The sequence below is a fragment of the Chiloscyllium plagiosum genome, chromosome 3, assembly GCF_004010195.1.
Source record: "Chiloscyllium plagiosum isolate BGI_BamShark_2017 chromosome 3, ASM401019v2, whole genome shotgun sequence".
In the NCBI taxonomy this organism is placed as follows: Eukaryota; Metazoa; Chordata; class Chondrichthyes; order Orectolobiformes; family Hemiscylliidae; genus Chiloscyllium; species Chiloscyllium plagiosum.
In genome coordinates, this window is record NC_057712.1 from 116999518 (window position 1) to 117022094 (window position 22577).

Below are 22577 nucleotides of genomic sequence, written 5' to 3' on the forward strand. Positions count from 1 at the left end.
TTACAAATACATTAAGGACAAAAGGGTAACTAGAGGGAGAATAGGGCCCCTCAAAGATCAGCAAGACGGCCTTTGTGTGGAGATACTAAACGAGTATTTTGCATCAGTCTTTACTGTGGAAAAGGTCATGGAAGATATAGAATGTTGGGAAATAGATGGTGACATCTTGAAAAATGTCCATAACACAGATGTGGAAGTGCTGGATGTCTTCAAACACATAAAAGTGGATAAATCCCTTGGAGCTGATCAGATGTACTCTAAAACTCTGTGGGGAGCTAGTGAAGTGATTGCTGGGCCCCTTGCTGAGATATTTGTATCATCAATAGTCACAGGTGAGGTGTCGGAAGACTAGAGGTTGGCTGGTGCTACTGTTTAAGAAGGGTGGTAAGGAAAAGCCAGGGAACTATAGACTGGTGAGCCTGACATCGGTGGTGGACAAGTTGTTGGAGGGAATCCTGAGGCATAGGATGTACATGTATTTGGAAAAGCATGGACAGATTAGGGACAATCAACATGGTTTGTGCTTGGGAAATCATGTCTCAAAAACTTGATTGAGCTTTTTGAAGAAGTAACAAAGAGGATTGACGAGGGCAGAGTGGTAGATGTGATCTAGATGGAATTCAGTAAGGCGTTCGACAAGGTTCACCATGGGAGACTGGTTAGCAAGGTTAGGTCCCATGGAATACAGAAAGAACCAGCCATTTGGTTACAGAACTAGAAGACAGAGGATGGTGGTGGATGGTTGCTTTTCAGATTGGAGGCCTGTGAGCAGTGGAGTGCCACAAGGATCGGTGCTGGGTCCTCTACTTTTCACCATTATTTTATGATTTGGATGTGAGCATAAGAGGTATAGTTAGTAAGTTTGCAGATGACACCAAAATTAGAGGTGTAGTGGACAGCAAAGAAGGTTACCACAAATTAAACTCCATCTGCCACTTCTCAGCCCATTGATCAGATGGGCCAATGGGTTGAAAAGTGGCAGATGGAGTTTAATTCAGATACATGCGAGGTGCTGCATTTTGGGAAAGCAAATCTTAGTAGGACTTATACTATTAATGGTAAGTTCCTATGGAGTGTTGCTGAACAAAGAGATCTTGGAATGCAGGTTCATAGCTCCTTGAAAGTAGAGTTGCAAGTAGATAGGATAGTGAAGAAGGCGTTTGGTATGCCTTCCTTTATTGGTCAGAGTATTGAGTACAGGAGTTGGGAGGTCATGTTGCGATTGTATAGGACATTGATTAGGCCACTTTTGGAATATCGCGTGTAATTCTGGTCTCCGTCCTATCGGAAGGATGTTGTGAAACTTGAAAGGGTTCAGTAAAGATTTACAAGGATGTTGCCAGGGTTGGAGGATATGAGCTATAGGGAGACGGTGAATAGGCTGGGGCTGTTTTTCCTGTAGGATAGGAGGCTGAGGAGTGACCTTATAGAGGTTTATCAAGTCATGAGGGGCATGGATAGAATAAATAGACAAAGTCTCTTCTCTGTGGTGGGGACTCCAGAACTAGGGGGCATAGGTTTAGGGTGAGAGGGGATAGATATAAAAGAGACCTAAGCGGCAACATTTTCAATCAGAGGGTGGTACATGTATTGAATGAGCTGCCAGAGGAAATAGTGGAAGCTCATACAATTGCAACATTTAAAAGGCATCTGGATGGGTATATGAATAGGAAGGGTTTGGAGGGATATGGGCTAGATTGGGTTGGGTTATCTGGTCAGCATGGGCACGTTGGACATCTCTGTGACTCTACAACTCTATGTTTCAGAACATCCTTCCAATAGGAGGGAGTCCAGAATTGCATATAATATTCCAAAAATTACCTAACCAATGTCCTGTACAGCTGCAACATGACCTCCCAACTCCTATACACAATGCCCTGACCAATAAGGGAAAGCATGCCAAACACCTTCTTCACTATCCTAGCTACCTGCAACTCCATTTTCAAGGAACTCTGAAGCTGCACTCAAAGGCCTCTTTGTTCATCAACACTCCCTCAGACCTTACCATTAATAGTATAAGTCCTACTAAAATTTGCCTTTCCAAAATGCAGCACCTCACATTTATTTAAATTAAACTCCATTTGCCACTTCTCAGCCCATTGGCCCATCTAATCAAGATTCCGTCGTACTCTGAGGTAACCTTCTTCACTATACCTCCAATGTTCATATCAAAATCATTTATGTAAATGATGAAAAGCAGTGGACCCAGCACCGATCATTGTGGCACACTGCTGGTCACAGGTCTCCAGTCTGAAAGACAACCCTCCACTACCTCCCTTTGTCTTCTACCTTTCAGCCAGTTTTGTATCCAAATGGCTAGTTCTCCCTGTATTCCATGTGTCCTAACCTTGCTAATCAATCTACCATGAGGAACCGTGTCAAATACCTTATTGAAGTCCAAATAGGTCATGTCCATCGCTCTGCACTTCATCAATCCTCTGTTATTTCTTAAAAAAACTCAATCAAATTAATGAGACACGATATCCACGCACAAAGTCATGTTGATGATCCCTAATCAGTCCTTTCCTTTCCACACACATGTAAATCCTGTCCCTCAGGATTCCCTCCACCAACTTACCCATCACTGATGTTTGGCTCACCAGTCTATCACTCCCTGGCCTTTCCTTACCACCTTTCTTAAATACTGGCACCACATTAACCAATCTCCAGCCTTCCGGCACCTCACCTGTGAGTATCGATGATATAAATATCTCAGCAAGGAGCCCAACAATCACTTCGCTAGCTTCCCACAGAGTTTTAGGATACACCTGATCAGCTCCTGGGGATTTATCCATTTTTATGTGTTTTAAGACATCCAGCACCTCCTCCTCTGTAACATGGATGTCTTTCAAGATGTCACCATCTATCTCCCCACATTCTGTATCTTCCACATCCTTCTCCACAGTAAATATTGATGTTAAATACTCGTTTAGTATCACCTCTATCTCCTGCAGTTCCACACATCGGCTGTTTTGCTGATCTCTGAGAGGCCATATTCTCTCCCTTGTTCCCCTTTCGTCCTTAATGTGTTTATAAAATCACTTTGGATTCTCCTTCACCCTATTTCCCAAAGCAATCCCACCTGCCCTCCTGATTTCCTTCTTAAGTATACTCCGTCATCTTCATACTCTTCTAAGGATTCACTTGATCTCTGCTGTCTATACCTGACGTATACTTCCTTCATTTTCTTGACCAGATCCTCAATTTCTCCAGTCATTCAGCATTACCTGCATCTACCAGCCTTGCATTTTAGCCTAACAGGACTGTCATTATCTCACTTTTGAAAGCTTGCCATTTTCCAGCCATCCCTTTACTTGTGAACATCTGCATCCCCCTCCCCAAGCAAAGTCAACTTTTGAAAGTTCTTGCCTAATACTGTCAAAATTGGCCTTCCTCCAATTTAGAACTTTAACTTTTAAACCGGGTCTATCCTTTTCCATCACTATTGGAATATGGTTGCTAGCCCCAAAGTGCTCCCCCACTGACATCTTAGTCACCTGCCCTGCCTTATTTCCCAAGAGTGGTCAAGTTTACCACCTTCTTTAGTAGGTACATCCACATACTGAATCAGAAAATGTTCTTGCACACACTTAACAAATTCCTCTCCATCTAAACCATTAACACTGTTGTAGTCCCAGACTATGTCTGGAAAGTTAAAATCCCTTACCATAAGCAACCTATTATTCTTACAGATAACTGAGATCTCCTTACAAATTTGTTTCTCAATTTCCTGCTGACTATTAGGGAGTCTATAGTACAATCCAAATAAGATGATAATCCCTTTCTTATTTTCAGTTCCACCCAAATAATTTCCTGGATGTATTCCCAGGGTTATTCTCCCTAAGTACAGCCGTAATGTTATTCCTTATAAAAACGCCACTCCCCCTCCTCTGTTTCACCCCTTTCTATCCTTCTTATAACATTTGTATCCTGGAACATTAAGCTGAGAGTCCTATATGGGTGTCAGAGGTGTGGTGCAGGTTTTGCATTTCTTGTGTCTGCAAGGGAAGATGCCGCAAATGGAAGGTGCGTTGGTGGTGGTGGTGGGGGTGGAGGGGGAGAGCAGACCTAACGAGGGAGTCGCAGAGGGAATGATCTCTGTGGAATGCTGCTAGAAGTGGGGGGGAAGTATGTCTCTGGTGGTGAGGTCTGATTGTAGGTGGCGGAAATAGTGGAGGTTGATGCACTGTACCCAGAGATTAGTGAGGTGGAAGTTGAGGACCAGGCTTCTATCCTTGTTGCAGTTGGAAGGGTGGGGTTCAAAAGCGGAGTTGTGGGAAGTGGAAGAGATGCGCTGGAGGGCACTGTTGATCACATGGGAAGGGGAATTGCGGTCCTTGAAAAAGGAGGCCATCTGGAATGCCCTGGAGTAGAACTGCTTCTTTTGGGAGCAGATACAGCAGAGGCAGAGGAATTGGGAGTAAGGGATAGCGTTTTTACACAAGCAGGGGTGAGAGGAGATGTAGCCCACGTAGCTGTAGGAGTCAGTGGATTTGAAGTAGATGTCTGTATTGAGTTGGTCACTGAAGACGGAGACGCAGAGGTCCAGGAAGGGAAGGGAGATATGCAAGGTGGTCCAGGCAAATGTGAGGTCAGGGTGGAAGGTGTTCATGAAGATGATGAACTGTTCAACCTTCTCGTGGGAGCGCAAAGTGATGCCGATACAGTCATCAACATAGTGGAGGGAAAAGGTGGTCAATGGTGCCCGTACAGCTTTGGAAGATGAACTGTGCCACATAGCCAACGAAGCGGCATGCATAGCTGGAGCCAATACGGGTGCGCATCGCTACCCCTTTGGTCTGAAGGAAGTGGGAGGATCTGATGGAGAAGTTGTTAAGGGCAAGGACCTGTTCCGCCCATCGAGTGAGTGTGTCGGTGGAGGGGAACTGGTTGGGTCGACAGGAGAGGAAGAAATGAAAGGCTTGGGGACCTTAGCCATGGCAGATGGACGTGTAGAGGGACTGGATGTTCATGGTGAAGATGAGGCATTGGAAGGCTGGGGAAACAAAAGCCATGAAGGAGGTGGAGGCCGTGGTTGGTGTCCTGAATAGATGTGGGGAGTTCCTGGACCAAGGGGATAGTATGATGTCAAGATATGAGGAGATCAATTTGGTGGGCAGGAGCAGGCAGAGACAAGAGGTCGACCGGGTCAGTTGAGATTGTGAATTTTGGGTTAGAGGTAGAACCGGGCAGTACGGGTTCTGGGACAATGAGGTTAGAGGCTGTGGATGAGACATCCCCGAGGTGATGAGATTGTGGATGGTCTGGGAGATCATGGTTTGGTGATGGGAGGTCAGGTCGTGGTCGAAAGGCAGTAGGAGGAGGTGTCCGTGAGTTGGCACCTGGCTTCAGAGGTGTAAAGTTTCGTATGCCAAACTACCACTGCGTTTAATGGTGAGGATGGGATTAGAGCAGAAAGATAAAGACAATAGACAATAGATGCAGGAGTAGGCCATTCAGCCCTTCGAGCCTGCACCGCCATTCAATATAATCATGGCTGATCATTCCTAATCAGTATCCTGTTCCTGCCTTATCTCCATAGCCCTTGATTCCACTATCTTTGAGAGCTCTATCCAACTCCTTCTTAAATGAATCCAGAGAGTGGGCCTCCACAGCCACCACTCTCTGGGTGAAGAAGTTTCTCCTGAGCTCTGTCCTAAATGGTCTACCCCGTATTTTTAAGCTGTGTCCTCTGGTTCGGCACTCACCCATCAGTGGAAATATGTTTCCTACTGCCAGAGTGTCCAATCCTTTCATAATCTTATACGTCTCAATCAGATCCCCTCTCAATCTTCGAAACTCAAGGGTATACAAGCCCAGTCGCTTCAGTCTTTCAGTGTAAGGTAATTCTGCCATTCCAGGAATTGACCTTGTGAACCTACGCTGCACTCCCTCAATAGCCAGATGTGTTTTGTGAGAGTGAGAGGTTGGAGTGGATGAGGGGGGGTACAGGTTGAGGCTACAGTTGGAGATAAAGGCATCAGGGGTGGGTAACAGACCAGCATGGGATCTCCAAGTGGATGGAGTATGTTGGAGGAGGGAGAAGAGGGTCCTCGGAAGGTGGATGGGAGTCCTGATGGAAAAAGCACAGAGGCGGAGGCGGTGGAAAAAGAGTTTGATGTCGCGACACACATGGAATTCGTCTACCCAGGAGCATAGTGGGAAGAAGGTGAGACCTTTACTGAGGACTAATCGTTCATCCTCAGTGAAGGGGAGGGCTGTGGGGATGGTATAAACTCAGCAGGGCTGAAGACTAGGACCTGGTGTAGAAATGGAATTGGGAGTGGGATGTGGAGATTGTTCCTGAATTGGGGGTGGTTATGGTATCATTGGTGATGTCACCCTACTTCCTACAGACAAAAGGGGTAGCCATAGGCACCCGCACGTGCCCCAGTTATGCCTGCCTCTTCAGTGGATATGTGGAACAGTCCATCTTTGGCAGCTACACTGGCACTATCCCCACCTTTTCCTTTGCTACACTGATGACTGTATTGATGCTACTTCATGCTCCCATGAGGAGGTTGAATAAAGTTAAAAATCTCCTTTTAACGTCTTGTAAGTCACAGAACCAGTCTGACTCAAGATTGGTATACAAACAGACTCTGACCTCACACCTTTAATACACTGTCTGAGGTGAGATGTCACCTTTTTCGTTATAAAACCTCAAGTTATCTTGAGAATGTGACTTAAAAGAAGTTCTGGGATTGACATATTAATGACCCAAAACCTGCAACCCATTCTAAAAGATGAAAGACCTAATAGCAATCTAGGTTTGTTTCATATATTGTTTTAATTACATGACACTATGGTTTTATCCTATAAATTCTGTGTCTTATGATTCTGCTCCACTAGTTACCTGATGAAGGAGCAGCACTCTGAAAACTAGTACTTCCAAATAAACCTGTTGGGACTATAACCTGGTGTTGTGATTTTTAACATAAAATAAGGTGATATTTCAGTTCAGACAATGCATTAAAGGTGTGAGGTTACAGCCTGTTTGTATCCCAATATTGAATCAGATTAGTTCTATTTCCAAAGTGGGGATTTATAAGATGCTATGTGAATTGACTACCTGCAGATTGTATTTTTTGAGTAAAATAGAATGTAGCTGCAAATACAATTCTGCAACTGCAAATTCACCCCACAGACTTATATGTGTGCGCATATGCATGCGAGAGCGAGAGAGAGAGAGACAGAGTGTGCATGTGAGAGAGTATGTGTTTGCGTGTGCGTGCTTAGTAAAGTGCATGTCACGTGAGATGGGAGTATAACCTGGTGTTGTGTGATATTTAACTTTGTCCACCCCAGTCCAAAACCGGCCCCTCCATTTCATGAGGACGTTGAACAGTTCTTCAAGGTTGAGAGGTGACTTAATAGAGACATACAAAATGATGAGCGGATTAGATAGGGTGGACAGTGAGAGCCTTTTTCATCGGATGGTGATGGCTAGTACCAGGGGACATAGCTTTAAATTGATGGGTATAGACACAGGACAGATGTCAGAGGTAGGTTCTTTACTTAGAGAGTAGTAAGGGCATGGAACGTCCTGCCTGCAACAATATTAGACCCGCCAGGGCATTTAAGGGCATTTAAATGGTCATTGGATAAATGTATAGATGATAATGGAATAGTGTAGGTTAGATGGGCTTCAGATTGGTCGGTGCAACATCAAGGATTGAAGGGCTTGTACTACTCCGTAATGTTCTATAAGACTGTGAGAGGGTGTGTGCATGATGTGAGTGTGGGGTGTTGTATGTGCGTGTATGAGAGAAGGTCTGCGCGACTGTGAGAGTATGTGAGTGTGTGAGTGTGTGTGTATGTGTGTGTGTGTGTGAGAGAGAGAGTGAGTGTGTGAGAGAGAGAGAGAGTGAGTGAGTATAGTGAGGTCACCTGTAGTGTGAAATGAACCCAAGGTCCTGGTTAAGCCCAACCTCATGGGTATCGATGGGTACTAAAACCTCCAACCCATTCTAAAGGATAAAAGACTTAATAGCAGTCTAGGTTTGCTCAATGTATTTTTCAGTTGCATGACGCTGTAATCTTTTGCTATAAATTCTATGTCTTATGATCCTGCTCCACAGCTTCCTGATGAAGGAGCGGCGCTCCAAAAGCTATTACTTCCAATAAACCTATTGGACTATAAACTGGTGTTGTGTAATTTTTAACTTTCCTGAAGAAGGGCATATGCCCGAAACGTCGATTCTCCTCTTCCTTGGATGCTGCCTGACCTGCTTCGCTTTTCCAGCAACACATTTTCAGCTCTGATCTCCAGCATCTGCAGTCCTCATTTCTCCTCGCTAATTTTTAACTTTGTCCACCCCAATCCAAAAGCAGCACCTCCACATCATGAGGAGGTTGAACGGTTCACCAATTTCCCGAACACCTTCCACCCTGACCTCAAGTTCACCTGGACTATCTCGGACACCTCACTCCTCTTCCTGGCCCTCTCCATCTCCATCTCTGGCGACCGGCTCAATATGGACATCTACTTCTAACTCAGCGATTCCCACAGCTACCTGGACTACACCTCCCCTCATCCCACCCCCCTGTAAAAATGCTATCCCTTACTCCCAATTCTTCTGCATCCATTGTATCTACTCCTAGGAGGAGCAATTCCACTCAAGGACATCGCAGATGGCCTCCTATTTCATAGAACGTAGAACAATACAGCGCAGTACAGGCCCTAATGTGGCTGAGTTGACTACCTTAGCAGGTAGGGCATTCCATGCCCATATCTCTCTGTGTGTAAAGAAGCTGCCTCTGACATCTGTCTTAAATCCATCACCCCTTAATTTGTAGTTATTAGATTAGATTAGATTATTTACAGTGTGGAAACAGGCCCTTCGGCCCAACAAGTCCACACCGACCCGCCGAAGAGCAACCCATCCAGACCAATTCCCGTACATTTACCCCTTCACCTAACATTATGGGCAATTTAGCATGGCCAATTCACCTAACCTGCACATTTTTGGACTGTAGGAGGAAACCGAGCACCCAGAGGAAACCCACGCAGACACGGGGAGAATGTGCAAACTCTACATGGACAGTCGCCTGAAGCAGGAATTGAAGCTGGGTCTCTGGAGCTGCGAGGCAGCAGGCGAACCACTGTGCCGCCCCCTCATACAAGTTGGTGTCATCATCCTAGGAAAAAGATTTCCAGTGTCTACTATATCTAATCCTCTGATCATCTTGTATATCTCTATCAAATCCCCTCTTAGCCTTCTTCTTTCCAATGAGAGCAGGTTCAAATCTCTCAGCCTTTCCTCATCAGACCTGACCTCCAAACCGGGCAACATCCTGGTAAATTTCCTCTGCACCTTTTCTAATGCCTCCACATCCTTCCCGAAATATGGCGACCAGAACTGTACACAATATTCCAAGTGTGGCCGCACCAGCGTTTTGTATAGTTGCAGCATGATATTGCGGCTCCAGAAATCAACACCTCTATGAATGAAGCCTAACACACCATATGCCTTCTTAACAGCACTATCCACCTGGGTGGCAACTTTCAGGGATCTATGTACATGGACTCCAAGATCCCTCTGCATATCCACACAACCAAGAATCTTTCCATTGACCCAGTACTCTGCCTTCGTTATTCTTCCCAAAGTGCATCATTTCATATTTAGCTGCATTGAACTCCATTTGCCAGCTCTCAGCCCAATTCTGCAGTTTATCCAAGTCCCCCTGCAACTTGTAACATTCTTCCAAACTGTCCACTACTCCACCGACTTTAGTGTCATCTGCAAATTTACTAATCCATCCACCTATGCCTGCGTCTAAGTCATTTATAAAAATGACAAACAGCAGTGGTCCCAAAACAGATCCTTGTGGCACACCAGTAGAAACTGGATTCCAGGCTGAATATTTTCCATCAACCACCACTCACTGCCTTCTTTCAGAAAGCCAGTTTCTAATCCAACTGCTAAATCACCTTCAATCCCATGCCTCTGCAATTTCTCAAACAGCCTACCAAGTGGAACCTTATCAAAGGCTTGACTGAAGTCCATGTACACCACATCAACTGCCCTAACCTCATCTCATCTTCAAGGACCGCAATTTCCCTCCCACAATGCCCTAAAGCGCATCTCTTCCACTTCCTGCACCTCCGCCCTTGAACTCCATCCCTCCAACAACAATAAGAATAGAAGCCTCCTGGTCCTCTCCATCTCACTAAACTCTGGATACAGCACATCATCCTCCACCATTTCCGCCACCTACAATCAACCCCACCACCAGAGACTATTTCCTTCCCCAACTCTATCGGCATTACGTGGAGAGCATTCCTTCCACAATTCCCTCATTAGGTTCATGTCCCCTACCAACCCACCTTCCACTCCTAGCTTCTTCCCTTCATGCTGCAAGAGATGCAAAACCTGTGCCCACACCTCCTCCCTCACCACCGTCCAAGGCCGCAAAGGATCCTTCTACATCTTGCAGAGGTTTTCCTGCACATCCAAACACCTCATCTACTCTGTCCATTGCTCTCAACGTAGTTTCCTCTACATTGGGCAGATGGGATGCCGACTCACGGAACGTTTCAGGAACAACTCTGGGACACATGCACCAAACAACCCCACTTCCCTGTGGCTGACGACTTCAACTCCCCCTCCCACTCTACCAAGGAAATGCAAGTCCTGAACTTCCTCCACTAATAAATCCAAGCCACCTGCTGCCTGGTGGAAGAATACTCATCTTCCGTCTTGGGACCCTCCAACTACATATCATCAATGTTGACCACCAGTTTCCTCATCTCCTGTCCACTATCTCATCCCAGATGCAACCCTCCAACTCGGCACCACCCTCTCAAATTGTCCATCTTCCTTCCCACCTTTCCACTCCACTCTCCCCTCCGACCTATCACCATTATGCCCCACTTGTATCTATCTATCGCCTTCCCAGCTGCCTCACCCCCACCCTCCTATTTATCTGTCAACCCCCTTCCACCCCCACATTCCTGATGGAAGACTTATGCCCAAAACATCGATTCTCCTACTCCTCAGATGCCACCTGACCTGCTATGCATTTCCAGTGCCACACCTTTCGACTCTGATCTCCAGCATCTGCAGTCCTCACTTTCTCCTTAGTTCATCTGCCTTACCTTTCAGGCCACTCGCATTGAAAAAAATGCACTTCATCAGTCCTACCTCGTTCTCTGCTTTGTTCCTATATGTCCTGACTGTTTCATTTACTCCTTTTCTCAACTGTACCAGTCTCAGACTGATCTCTTTCCTCATTATCTCCCCGGGTCCCACCCCCCACCTTACTAGTTTAAATCCTCCCAAGCAGCTCTGACAAATCTCCCTGCCAGTATATTAGTCCCCTTCCAATTCAGGTGCAATCCCTCCTTCTTCTACAGACCACTTCTACCGCAGAAGAAATACCAATGATCCAAAAATGTGAACCCTTCTCCCCTGCATCAGCTCCTCAGTCACGCATTCATCTACTCCATCCTTCTTTTTCTACCCTCACTAAATCGCACCACTGGGAGTGATTCAGATATTACTACCCTTGAGACCCTCCTTTTGAAATTCCTGCCTAACTTTCCATATTATCCCTTTAGAATCTCATCATTTTCCCTTCCAACAACCTCCTGCTGGTTCCTCTCCCTTTTGAGAATATTCTTCACTCTTTGAGATATCCTTGATCCTGGCACCAGGGAGGCAACACACCATATGACTTGTGGCAAGCTGAATAACAGAATCAGGTGACTGAACAGGTCACTTATTCAGCTGCAGCTACAACAAATTTTAGCACTAAATTCAACAATCGCTTTATCTTACTTGTCGTCAGTTTCATCCATTTTCTGTTTGGTAAGCTCTTTGTTTAGTCTCCGAGCAACTTCCTGAAGTAATTCCGACATGCCTTTCAGCCGTCTCTCTTCATTTCGCTTCCGTTGATCATAGTTACTCACAAGAGAAAGTTCATTTGACTGAAAAAGATGACGTCTTGTAAGAGTATACCAGAAGATTTAAATAATTGTAGGTATGTTTAAAGTGTTAACTTTGGTTCCATAGTACTACCTTTGAGTCAAAAGATTATAGATTCACATCCTATTCCAGAGACTTAAAGATACAATATAAGCTGGGGCTTTAGGACAATCACTAGTGACTGCTGCCATTTTTCACATGTTAATCTAAGACACGAATCACTCTCTTAAGTGGGTGTAAAACATGTCACTACCTGAACAGGAAGAGAGAATTATTCTAGTATGTGAGCTAACATTCATTCTTCAAACAATATCAGTAAAATAAGTTAGCAGATAACTTATGTAGGTGCAGTTGCATTATTTTAATTATTAATAGATACATTGCTGAAATGCAACATTGACAGTCAAGATATGAGGTTTATCCAAAACCTATCTGGGGACCATACAGTGAGGATCAAGCTCAAAAAAGGCAATCACATTTTGTTTCCAACTGAAGTACAACAAGGCTGTATACTGTCACAAGCATTCTTCAATCAATACACAGACCAAATACACAGAAAATCAGATGTTCTTTCAGGGGTGAAAATTGGAGATGAGAACATACCAAGCTTGGGTTACACAGAAAATACTTGCAAAATCTGAAGAGGTTTTAGAAAATAGTTTGGCATGGGGGTGGGAACCAGAGTTACATATGTGAGAGGGGGGGTAGTTGTAGATGGGGCAGTGACAGGATGTAGTGAAACTATTGGGAAGGTTTTTCACGTGGTGAAACAAAGGGATCGGTTAAAGTGTGTCTGCTTTAATGCAAGGAGTGTAAGAAATAAGAGTGATTAACTTAGAGCATGGATCAGTACTTGGGAGTATGATGTTGTGGCCATAACGGAGACGTGAGTTTCACAAGAACAGGAATGGTTGCGAGATGTTCCAGGGTTTAGAACAGGGAGGGTGGAAAAAGTGGATGGGGTGTAGCATTGCTAATCAGAGAGTGCATCACAGCTACAGAAATGAAGGTTGTTGAGGAAGGTTTGTCTACTGAGTCAGTATAGTGGAAGTTAGAAACAGCAAGGGAGCAGCCACCTCATTGGGGGGTTTCTACAGACCACCTAATAGCAGTAGGGAGATTGAAGAACTCATAGGTGGGCAGATTTTGGAAAAACGCAGATGTAGCAGAGTTGTTGTTATGGGTGACTTCAACTTTCCTTAGTGCAGATGGTTTGGATGGAGCCACTTTGTCAGGTGTGTTCAGGAGGGCTTCCTTACTCAGTATGTAGACAGACCGATGAAGGGAGAGGCCATTTTGGATTTGGTGCTCGGCAATGAGCAAAGACCAGTGTCAGATCTCACGGTGGGAGAACACTTTGGTGACAGTGACCACAGCTGCCTCACATTTACCACAGCCTGGTATAGGGAAAGGAGCAGTTACCAAGGAAAAATATTTAACTGGAGAAAAGGAAATTATAACGCTATCAGACAGGAGTTGGGAAGTACAGATTGGGAGCAATTGCTCCACAGAAAGGGCACAACAGACATGTGGAGACTGTTTAAGAAGCAATTGTTGCGAGTGATGCACAAATTTGTTCCACTGAGGCAGGCAAGGAGGGGTAAGATTAAGGAGTCTTGGATGGCAAGAAGAGAGGAGCTTCTCGTCAAAAGGAAGAAGGCAGCTTACATAAGGTGGAGGAAGCAAGGATCTAGCACAGCTTTAGAGGATTACAGATTCTGGATTATTGGTGCTCGAAGAGCACAGCAGTTCAGGCAGCATCCGAGGAGCAGGAAAATCGACTTTTCGGGCAAAAGCTCTTCATCAGGAATAACTGCTCCTCGGATGCTGCCTGAACTGCTGTGCTCTTCCACCACCACTAATCCAGAATCTGGTTTCCAGCATCTGCAGTCATTGTTTTTACCTTTAGACAATTACAGGCCTACTAGAAAGGAGGTCAGAAATGGACTGAGGAAAGCCAGGAGGAGGCACGATAAAGGCTTGGCAGGAAGGATTAGGGAGAACCCAAAGGCATTTTAGTCATATGTGAGGAATAAGAGAATGACCAGGGAGAAGGTAAGGCCGGTCAGAGATAGCATAGGGAACTTGTCCGTGGAGTCTGAGCAGATAGGGGAAGCCTATGAGTTTTTTTGGTTTGGTTTTCACGAAGGAAAGGGACCTTGTTGTGAATGAGAATTTCGAGGAGCTGGGAAACAGGCTTGAACAGATCAAGATTGATGAAGTTCATGGACTGGAAACTGTGGCAAACATTAAGATTGATAAGTCCCCAGGGATTTATCCTAGGTTGCTCCGGGAAGTGAGAAAGAAGGTTGCTAAGCCACTGGCGAAGATCTTTGCTTCCACACTCTCCACGAGTTGGAGGATTGGAGGGAAGCGAATGTTGTTCCTCTTTTCAAGAAGGGCAATAGGGAAATCCCTGGCAATAGGGAAATCACTGGCAATTACAGACCAGTCAGTCTTACGTCTGTGGTCAGTAAGGTTTTGGAAAGAATTCTGAGGGATAGGATTTATGACTATTTGGAAAAACATAGAGTGATTAAATGCAATCAGCATGGCTTTGTAAGTGGCAAGTCCTGCCTCACAAATTTTATTGAGTTCTTTGAGGAGTTGACAAGATAGGTTGATGAAGGTCGAGCACAGGATGTGGTGTATATGGACTTCAGCAAGGCATTTGATAAGGTTCCCATGGTAGGCTCATTCATAAAGTAAGGAGGTATGGGATACAGGGAGATTTGGCTGTCTGGATTCAGAATTGGTTAGCTGACAGAAGGCAGAGAGTGGTTGTAGATGGAAAGTATTCTGCCTAGAGGTCAGTGGTGAGTGGTGTCCCACAAGGCTCTATTCTTGGGCCTCTTCTCTTTGTAGTTTTTATAAATGACTTGGATGAGGAGGTTGAGGGCCGATGACACAAAGGTTGGCGATGCCGTTGATAGTATCGAGGGATATTGCAGGCTGCAGCACTACATAAACAGGATGCAGAGCTGGGCTGAGAAATGGCAGATGGAGTTCAACCTGGGTAAATGCGAAGTGATGCATTTTGGAAGGTCGAACTTGAATGCTGAATATCAGATTAAAGACAGGATTCTTGGCAGTGTGAAGGAACAGAGGGACCTTGGAGTTCAAATGCTTGGATCTTTCAAAATTGCTACCCAAGTGGATAGGGTTGTTAAGAAAGCATATGGCGTTTTGGCCTTCATTAACAGGGGGATCGAGTTTAAGAGCCGCAAGGTTTTGCTGCAGCTCTATAAGACTCTGGTGAGACCACATCTGGAATATTGTGTCCAGTTCTGGTCACCCTATTATAGGAAAGATACAGAGGCTTTGGAGAAGGTACAAAGAAGGTTTACCAGGTTCTGCCTGGACTGGAGGGCTTGTCTTATGAAGAGAGGTTGACTAAGCTCGGACTTTTCTCTCTGGAGAGAAGGAGGAAGAGAGGTGACCATGTCAAGGTATACAAGGTAATGAGAGACTTGGATAAAGTCAATAGCCAGAGACTTGTCCCCAGGACAGGACTGACTGGCACGAGGGGTCATCGTTTAAGATATTAGGAGGAAGGTATAGAGAAGACGTCTGAGGTATGTTCTTTACGCAGAGAGTTGTGAATGCATGGAATGTACTGCCAGCGGTGATGGTGGAAGCAGAGTCATTCAGAACATTTAAGCGACTGCTGGACATGCACATGGACAGCAGTGAATTGAGGGGTGCGTTGGTTAGGTTATTTTATTTTAGATGAGGAATAATCCTCGGCACAACATTGTGGGCCGAAGGGCCTGTTCTGTGCTGTACTTTTCTATGTTCTATGTTCTAAAATATTGTAGATAAAGTAAAATCAAGGAATTTAGAATATGGATTGACTAGGAACACCATAAAGAGTGATAGTTAAAAGGAATATATTAGAGTCCAGAACTAGAGGGCATAGGTTTAGGGTAAGAAGGAAAAGATATAAAAGAGACCTAAGGGGCAACTTTTTCACGCAGAGGGTGGTACGTGTATGGAATGAGCTGCCACAGTATGTGGTGGAGGCTGGTACAATTGCAACATTTAAGAGGTATTTGGATGGGTGTATGAATAGGAAGGGTTTGGAGGGATATGGGCCGGGTGCTGGCAGGTGGGACTAGATTGGGTTGGGATATCTGGTCGGCATGGATGGGTTGGACCGAAGGGTTTGTATCCATGCTGTACATCTCTATGACTCTAAGACTATGATGATCAAAGTAGATGTAGGCGGCACGGTGGCACAGTGGTTAGCACTGCTGCCTCACAGCGCCAGAGACCTGGGTTCAATTCCTGCCTCAGGCGACTCCATGTGTGGAGTTTGCATATTATTCCCGTGTCTACGTGGATTTCCTCCGGGTGCTCCAGTTTCCTCCCACAATCCAAAAATGTGCAGGTTAGGTGAATTGGCCATTCTAAATTGCCCGTAGTGTTTGGTGAAGGGGTTAATGTAGGGGAATTGGTCTGGGTGGGTTGCGCTTCGGTGGGTCGGTGTGGACTTGTTGGGCCGAAGGGCCTATTTCTACACTGTAAGTAATCTAATCTAATCTAATCTAGATGGTATCATACAAGTAGATAAATTTGTCTTTTGAGGACAAATTAGAACAGAAGATGGTACATCTGAAGCAGAAGTTAGATGAAAGTCAGAGATACCCAGTAGTAATTTCGTGAAGATGAAGAATAAGTTAGTAACAAGAAGTTTCAAGTTGTAGTAAGAGAAAAATTAATGAGATTCTATCCATTGATTCTACCTATTTCTTCTGCATTCTTGAGAAACCTGGAAAATAAATAAAGATCTAAGAAAGAAAACGAGAGGTATTTGAAATGTAGATGCCAAACAACATGTTTAAAGTTCCATATACAAAACATAAAACAAATGAAGTAGTACTGGAAATTTCAAATGCAAAAAGGACTCTAAAAGGATGCATCCAGAAAGGAAAATGTCAGTATTTAAACCATTTGATCAGAGATGAAATGCCACAGAAATCTCTTTAAGAAGGCAAGGTGGAGGACAGCAGAAGCTTGGGTCAACCTAGGTGTAGTTGGATGCTGAGTGTCACAGAGTGGATGCAGTCAAGCTGCAGTGTTATACAAAGCTCAAAATTGTAATGCCAACAGCAGATCTTCTGCTAGCAGTTGGCACCCCAAACAGCAACAGCACAATCTTAGGAACAAAAATAGAAGTTGGTGGAAAAGCTCAGCAGGTCTGGCAGCATCTGTGCAGAGAATTCAATGTTAACATTTTGGATCGGGTGACCTTTCCTCAGAACTGATGATAGCTAGGTTTACATGCAGAAGGTAGGGTGGTGTGAGGGGTAAGGGGATGGAGATAGAGCGCAGAGAGATGAGACAGTTTGACAAACAAAGGAGTGGATAACGATCTGGCTGGGAGAGTGAATAGCTGTTAATGGAGATTGTTAATGGCTAACAATAGATAGTGTATAATCACAGTCCATGTGATAACAAGGCCTGGTGAGTGGGGTTGGGGGCTAGGGCATGGGACAGTTCAGGTCTTAAAATTATTGAACTCAGTATTGACTCCAGGAGAGCTGCAGGGTCCCCATGTGTAAAATGAGGTGTTGTTCTTCCAGCTTGCACTGAGCTTCGCTGGAGCACTGCAGCAAGCCTGAGACAGAGATGTTGGCCGGGGAACAAGGTGGTGTGTTAAAGTAGCAGGCAACTGGAAGCTCAGGGTCTTTTTTTGCATGCAGAATGTAAATGTGATAAAATTATAATAAATGGTTTGAAATGAAAGGATATGTTAGCGATTCATAACAGCGACACGTCATGTCTCCCTAAACTCTCTTCTTCAAGATGTGGAGGTGCTGGTGTTGGACTGGGTTGAACAAAGCACGGGCGGCACGGTGGCACAGTGGTTAGCACTGCTGCCTCACAGCGCCAGAGACCCGGGTTCAATTCCCGACTCAGGCGACTGACTGTGTGGAGTTTGCACATTCTCCCTGTGTCTGCGTGGGTTTCCTCCGGGTGCTCCGGTTTCCTCCCACAGTCCAAAAGATGTGCGGGTCAGGTGAATTGGCCATGCTAAATTGCCCATAGTGTTAGGTTAAAGGGGTAAATGTAGGGGTATGGGTGGGTTGCGCTTCGGCGGGTCGGTGTGGACTTGTTGGGCCGAAGGGCCTGTTTCCACACTGTAAGTAATCTAATCTAAAAAAGTTAAAAATCACACAACACCAGGTTATAGTCCAACAGCTTTATCTGGAATCTATCAGGATTTCTGATGAAAGACTTATGCCCGAAACGTCAATTCTCCTGATCCTCGGATGATGCCTGACCTACTGTGCTTTTCCAGCACCCCACTCTCAAGGTTTATTTGGAAGCATTAGTATTCAGAGTGCTGTTCCTTCATCAGGTAACTAACTAATAAAGGAGCAGCACAACAAAAGCTAGTGCTTCCAAATAAACCTGTTGGAATACAACCTGTTGTTGTGTGATTTTTAACTCTTCTTTATGGTTAAAGTCAGGTGTTGTTCCAGATCTCCAATAGTAGAACAGTTTTAATCCTAAAACAGAAGATTAGGAGAGCCTAAAAGATACAGATAATTGGAAGGTAATTACTAGAGGTCCCATCCTCAAGTGGCGCAGTTGTGTTTAATTTTAGGTAAAAGGGTTCCTTGCTACACTCTCTGGATGCAATGAAAACATTGCTATTGTAGATAACATTGTCAAAGGAGCAAAAAGAAATATATAAAAAAAAACCTCTCAGTTGTCTTTATCAATTGGATCAAAGCATTTGACTTGACTGGGCATAAGCTGCTTCCTAAAGCATTACAAAGAGTGGCCCTCCCAAAAGAATTAATCTAATTAATTGCTAATCTATATATGAATAATGCCATTGTAATTGAAGGCAGGTTTTATTATAAAATGCCAAAGGGGTCAAACAGGGCACACTCTATACTCTAGTTTGTTTAATATTTAGTGACAACTAAAAGACTTTATCTGTACAGCCTTTATGATGTTTAGATTATATTCCCTACAGTGTGGAATCAGTCCACACCGACTCTCCGAAGAGTAACCCACCCAGACCCATTTCTCTCTGACTAATGCACCTAACATGGGCAATTTACCATGGCCAATTCACCTGCACATCTTTGGACTGTGGGAGGAAACCGGAGCACCCAGAGGAAACGCATGCAGACATGGGGAGATGTGCAAACTCCACACAGTCACCTGAGGCTGGAATCGAACCTGGGAGCCTGGCGCTGTGAGACAGCTGTGCTAACCACTGAGCCACTGTACCACCCAAAAAATGTTCTTTGGGTATTATTTTGATATTGGACATTTTATAATATCGATATTTTATTTGTGTTTAGTATTTTAAAGTATATTAGCGTTTTAAGATTAGTTTTAGATATTTTGTAGTTTTAGTTTAATATTTTACTACATGTTCATTTGATCATTAAATTTTAGTTTTAATTTTAGACAGCACAAGAGTGGCGGGTAATGTGAGGCAATAATTGTTAAATACCACAAACACATCGGACGATGTCAATGCTCAGGGTCTATTAACTAAATGAATGGTGCTACGCAGCTCTATTGTTCCACCCATCCATGCTTGGTGAGCCGCTTTAACTCCGGTATGTCTTCCCTGTCTCTACTCCACCTAGCTGTGAGCAGTTTTATAGAGATGATTTAAGTGTTGATGAATGACATTAAAACTTGGAAAAGGCACTATATTTGTAGATAGTGTATCAAATTTGCATGCAGGTTCAGTTGACATTTGGGAAGGCAAATGCAACATTAGTATTCATTTCAAGAGGGCTTGAGTACAATAGAAATGTACTCTCTTCCTGATGAAGGGCTTTTGCCCGAAACGTTGATTTTCCTACTCCTTGGATACTGCCTGACCTGTTGTGCTTTTCCAGCACCACTCTAATCTAAACTCTGGTTTCCTGCATCTGCAGTCCTCACTTTTGCCTAATAGAAATGTACTGCTGAAGCTGTATAAAGATCTGGTTAGATTGCATTTGGAATATTGTGAGCAGTTTTGGACCCGTATCTAAGAAAGGATGTAGTGGCTTTGGAAGGGATCCAAAGGAGGTTTAGAAAGTAGAATAGTACAGCACAGTACAGGTCCTTCAGCCCTTAACGCAGTGCCAACTTTTTATTCTCCTCTAAGATCAGACTAACCTACGTACCCTTCATTGTACTATCTTCCATGATCCGAGCCAAGCGTCGCTTGAATGTCTCTAACGTATCTGACTGTACCAGCACTGCTGGTAGTGCTTTCCACGCACCTATCATTCTCTGAGTAAAGAGCCTACCGCTGACATCTCCCCTAAACCTTCTTCCAAACACCTTAAAATTATGCCCTTCATGATAGCCATTTCCACACTGGCTATCCACTTTATCTATGCCTCTCATCATCTATCAAGTCACCTCTCATCCTTCTTCGCTTCAATGAGAAAAAACCTAGCTCCCTCAATGTTTCTTCATAAGACAGGCCCTCCAATCCAGGCAGCATCCTGGTAAATCTCCTTTGCCCCCTCTTCAACGCTTCCACATTCTTCCTATAATGAGGCAAACAGAACTGAACACAATATTCCAAGTGTGCTCTAACCAGGGATCTACAGAGCTACAGCATAACCGTGTGGCTCTTAAACTCAATCCCCCTTCTAATGAAAGCCAACACAACGTACGCCTTCTTGACAATCCTATCAACTTGGGTGGCAACTTTGAGGGATCTACGGACATGGCCCCCAAGATCTCTCTGTCCCTCCACACTGTCAAGAATCCTGCTTTTAACCCTGTGTTCTGCATTCAATTCAACCTTCCAAAGTGAATCACTTCACACTTTTCCAGATTGAACTCCATGTGCCACTTACAAGCCTGGTTCTGCATCCTGTCAATATTCCATTGCAACCTACAACCCTCCATGCTATCTATCACTCCACCAAACCTTTGTGTCATCTGCAAACTTACTAACCCGCCCTCACAACTCCTCATCCAAGTCATTTATAAAAATCACAAAGAGCAGAGGTCCCAGAACCGATCCCTGTAGAACAACACTGGTCACCAAGCTCCAGGCTGAATACTTTCCATCTACCCCCACCCTCTGTCCTGATGACCATTCAAGATGAAGGGCTTATGCTTGAAACGTTGATTCTCCTGTTCCTCGGAAGCTGCCTGACCTGCTGTGCTTTTCCAGCATCACAGTCTCGACTCTGATCTCCAACACCTGCAGTTCTCACTTTCTCCATCACTACCCTCTGTCTTCTATGGGCCAGCCAATTCTGTATCCAGACAGACAGGTTTCTCTGTATCCCATGATTCCTTACTTTCTGAATGAGCCTACCATGGGGAAGCTTATCAAATGCCTTGCTAAAATCCATGTACACCACATCCACTGCTCTACCTTCATCAATATGTTTGTCACATCCTCAAAGAATTCAATAACATTAGTGAGGCAGGACCTGCCCCTCTCAAAGTTATGCTGACTATCTCTAATCAAACTATGGTTTTCCAAATAACCATAAATCCTGTCTCTCACAATCATCTCCAATACAGAGATGAGACTGACTGCTCTGCAATTCCCAGGATTTTACCTATTCCCTTTCTTGAACAAGGGAATAACATTTGCCACCCACCACTCATCTGGCACTACTCCAGTGGACAGTGAGGACGCAAAGATCATCACCAATGGTGCAGCAATCTCTTCCCTCACTTCCTGTAGTAACCCAGGTATATCCTGTCTAGCCCAGGGGATTTATCTATCCTTATGATTTTCAAAATTTTCAGCACATCCTCATTCTTAACATCAACCTGTTCAAGTGTACCAGTCTGTTTCACGCTGTCCTCAGAAACGTCAATACTGAAGCCAAGTATTCATTAAGGACCTTCACTACCTCCTCAGACTCCAGTCGCAACTTCCCTCCACTATCCCTGATCGGCCCTACCCTCACTCTGGCCATCCTATTGTTCCTCACAGAAGTGAAGAATACCTTAGGGATTTCCTTAATCGTACCTGCTAAAGCTTTTCTATGTCCCTTTCTAGCTCTCCTAAGTCCATTCTTCAGTTCCTTTCTGGCTACCTTGTAACTCTCTACAGCCCTGTCTGATCCTTGCCTCCTCAACCTTAAGTAAGCTCCCTTCTTCGTCTTGACTAGTTGTTTCACATCCCTCATCACCTAAGGTTCTTTCAATCTATCATCCCTTCCTTGCCTCAGTGGAATAGCATTATCAGCAAGTGCTTCCTAAACAACCTCCATATTTCTGTCAAAATGATTCTGGGGGAAGAAGGGTTTGCGATATGAAGAGTCTGAGTCTGGACTCAATGGAGTTTAGAAGGATGGGGGGGGATTTCATTGAAACTTAAAGAATACTGAGATACTTGGATAGGTTAGACATGGATAAGATGTTACCCCTAGAAGACAAAACTCGGACCGGAGGGCAGAGGCTCAGAGTGAAGGGACTAATTAGAACTGAGATGAAAAGGAATTTCTTCAGCCAGAGAGTAGTTAACCCAGGGAAATCATTACTGCAGAAAGCTGTGGAAGCCAAGTGATTTGAGTGTATTTAAGAAAGAGATAGATAGATTTCTGAGTAGGAAGGGGATTGCAGGTTACAAGGAGAGAACAGGTTAGACTCATTGGCCGACTGGCCTAATTCCACTCCTATAGTTTATGGTCTGGAGGC

At 44.5% G+C, this 22577-nt stretch overlaps 1 protein-coding gene across 1 annotated transcript in view; it reads right to left on the reverse strand.

Annotated features, from left to right (window-relative positions):
* The window catches only part of nphp1 (nephronophthisis 1), a 151044-nt gene that overhangs the window by 117847 nt on the left and 10620 nt on the right, over nt 1–22577 (reverse strand). Inside the window, exon 4 of the mRNA XM_043687174.1 lies at nt 11784–11932. Coding sequence (XP_043543109.1) covers nt 11784–11932 — 149 coding nt within the window. The remainder of the gene's footprint in view (nt 1–11783; nt 11933–22577) is intronic.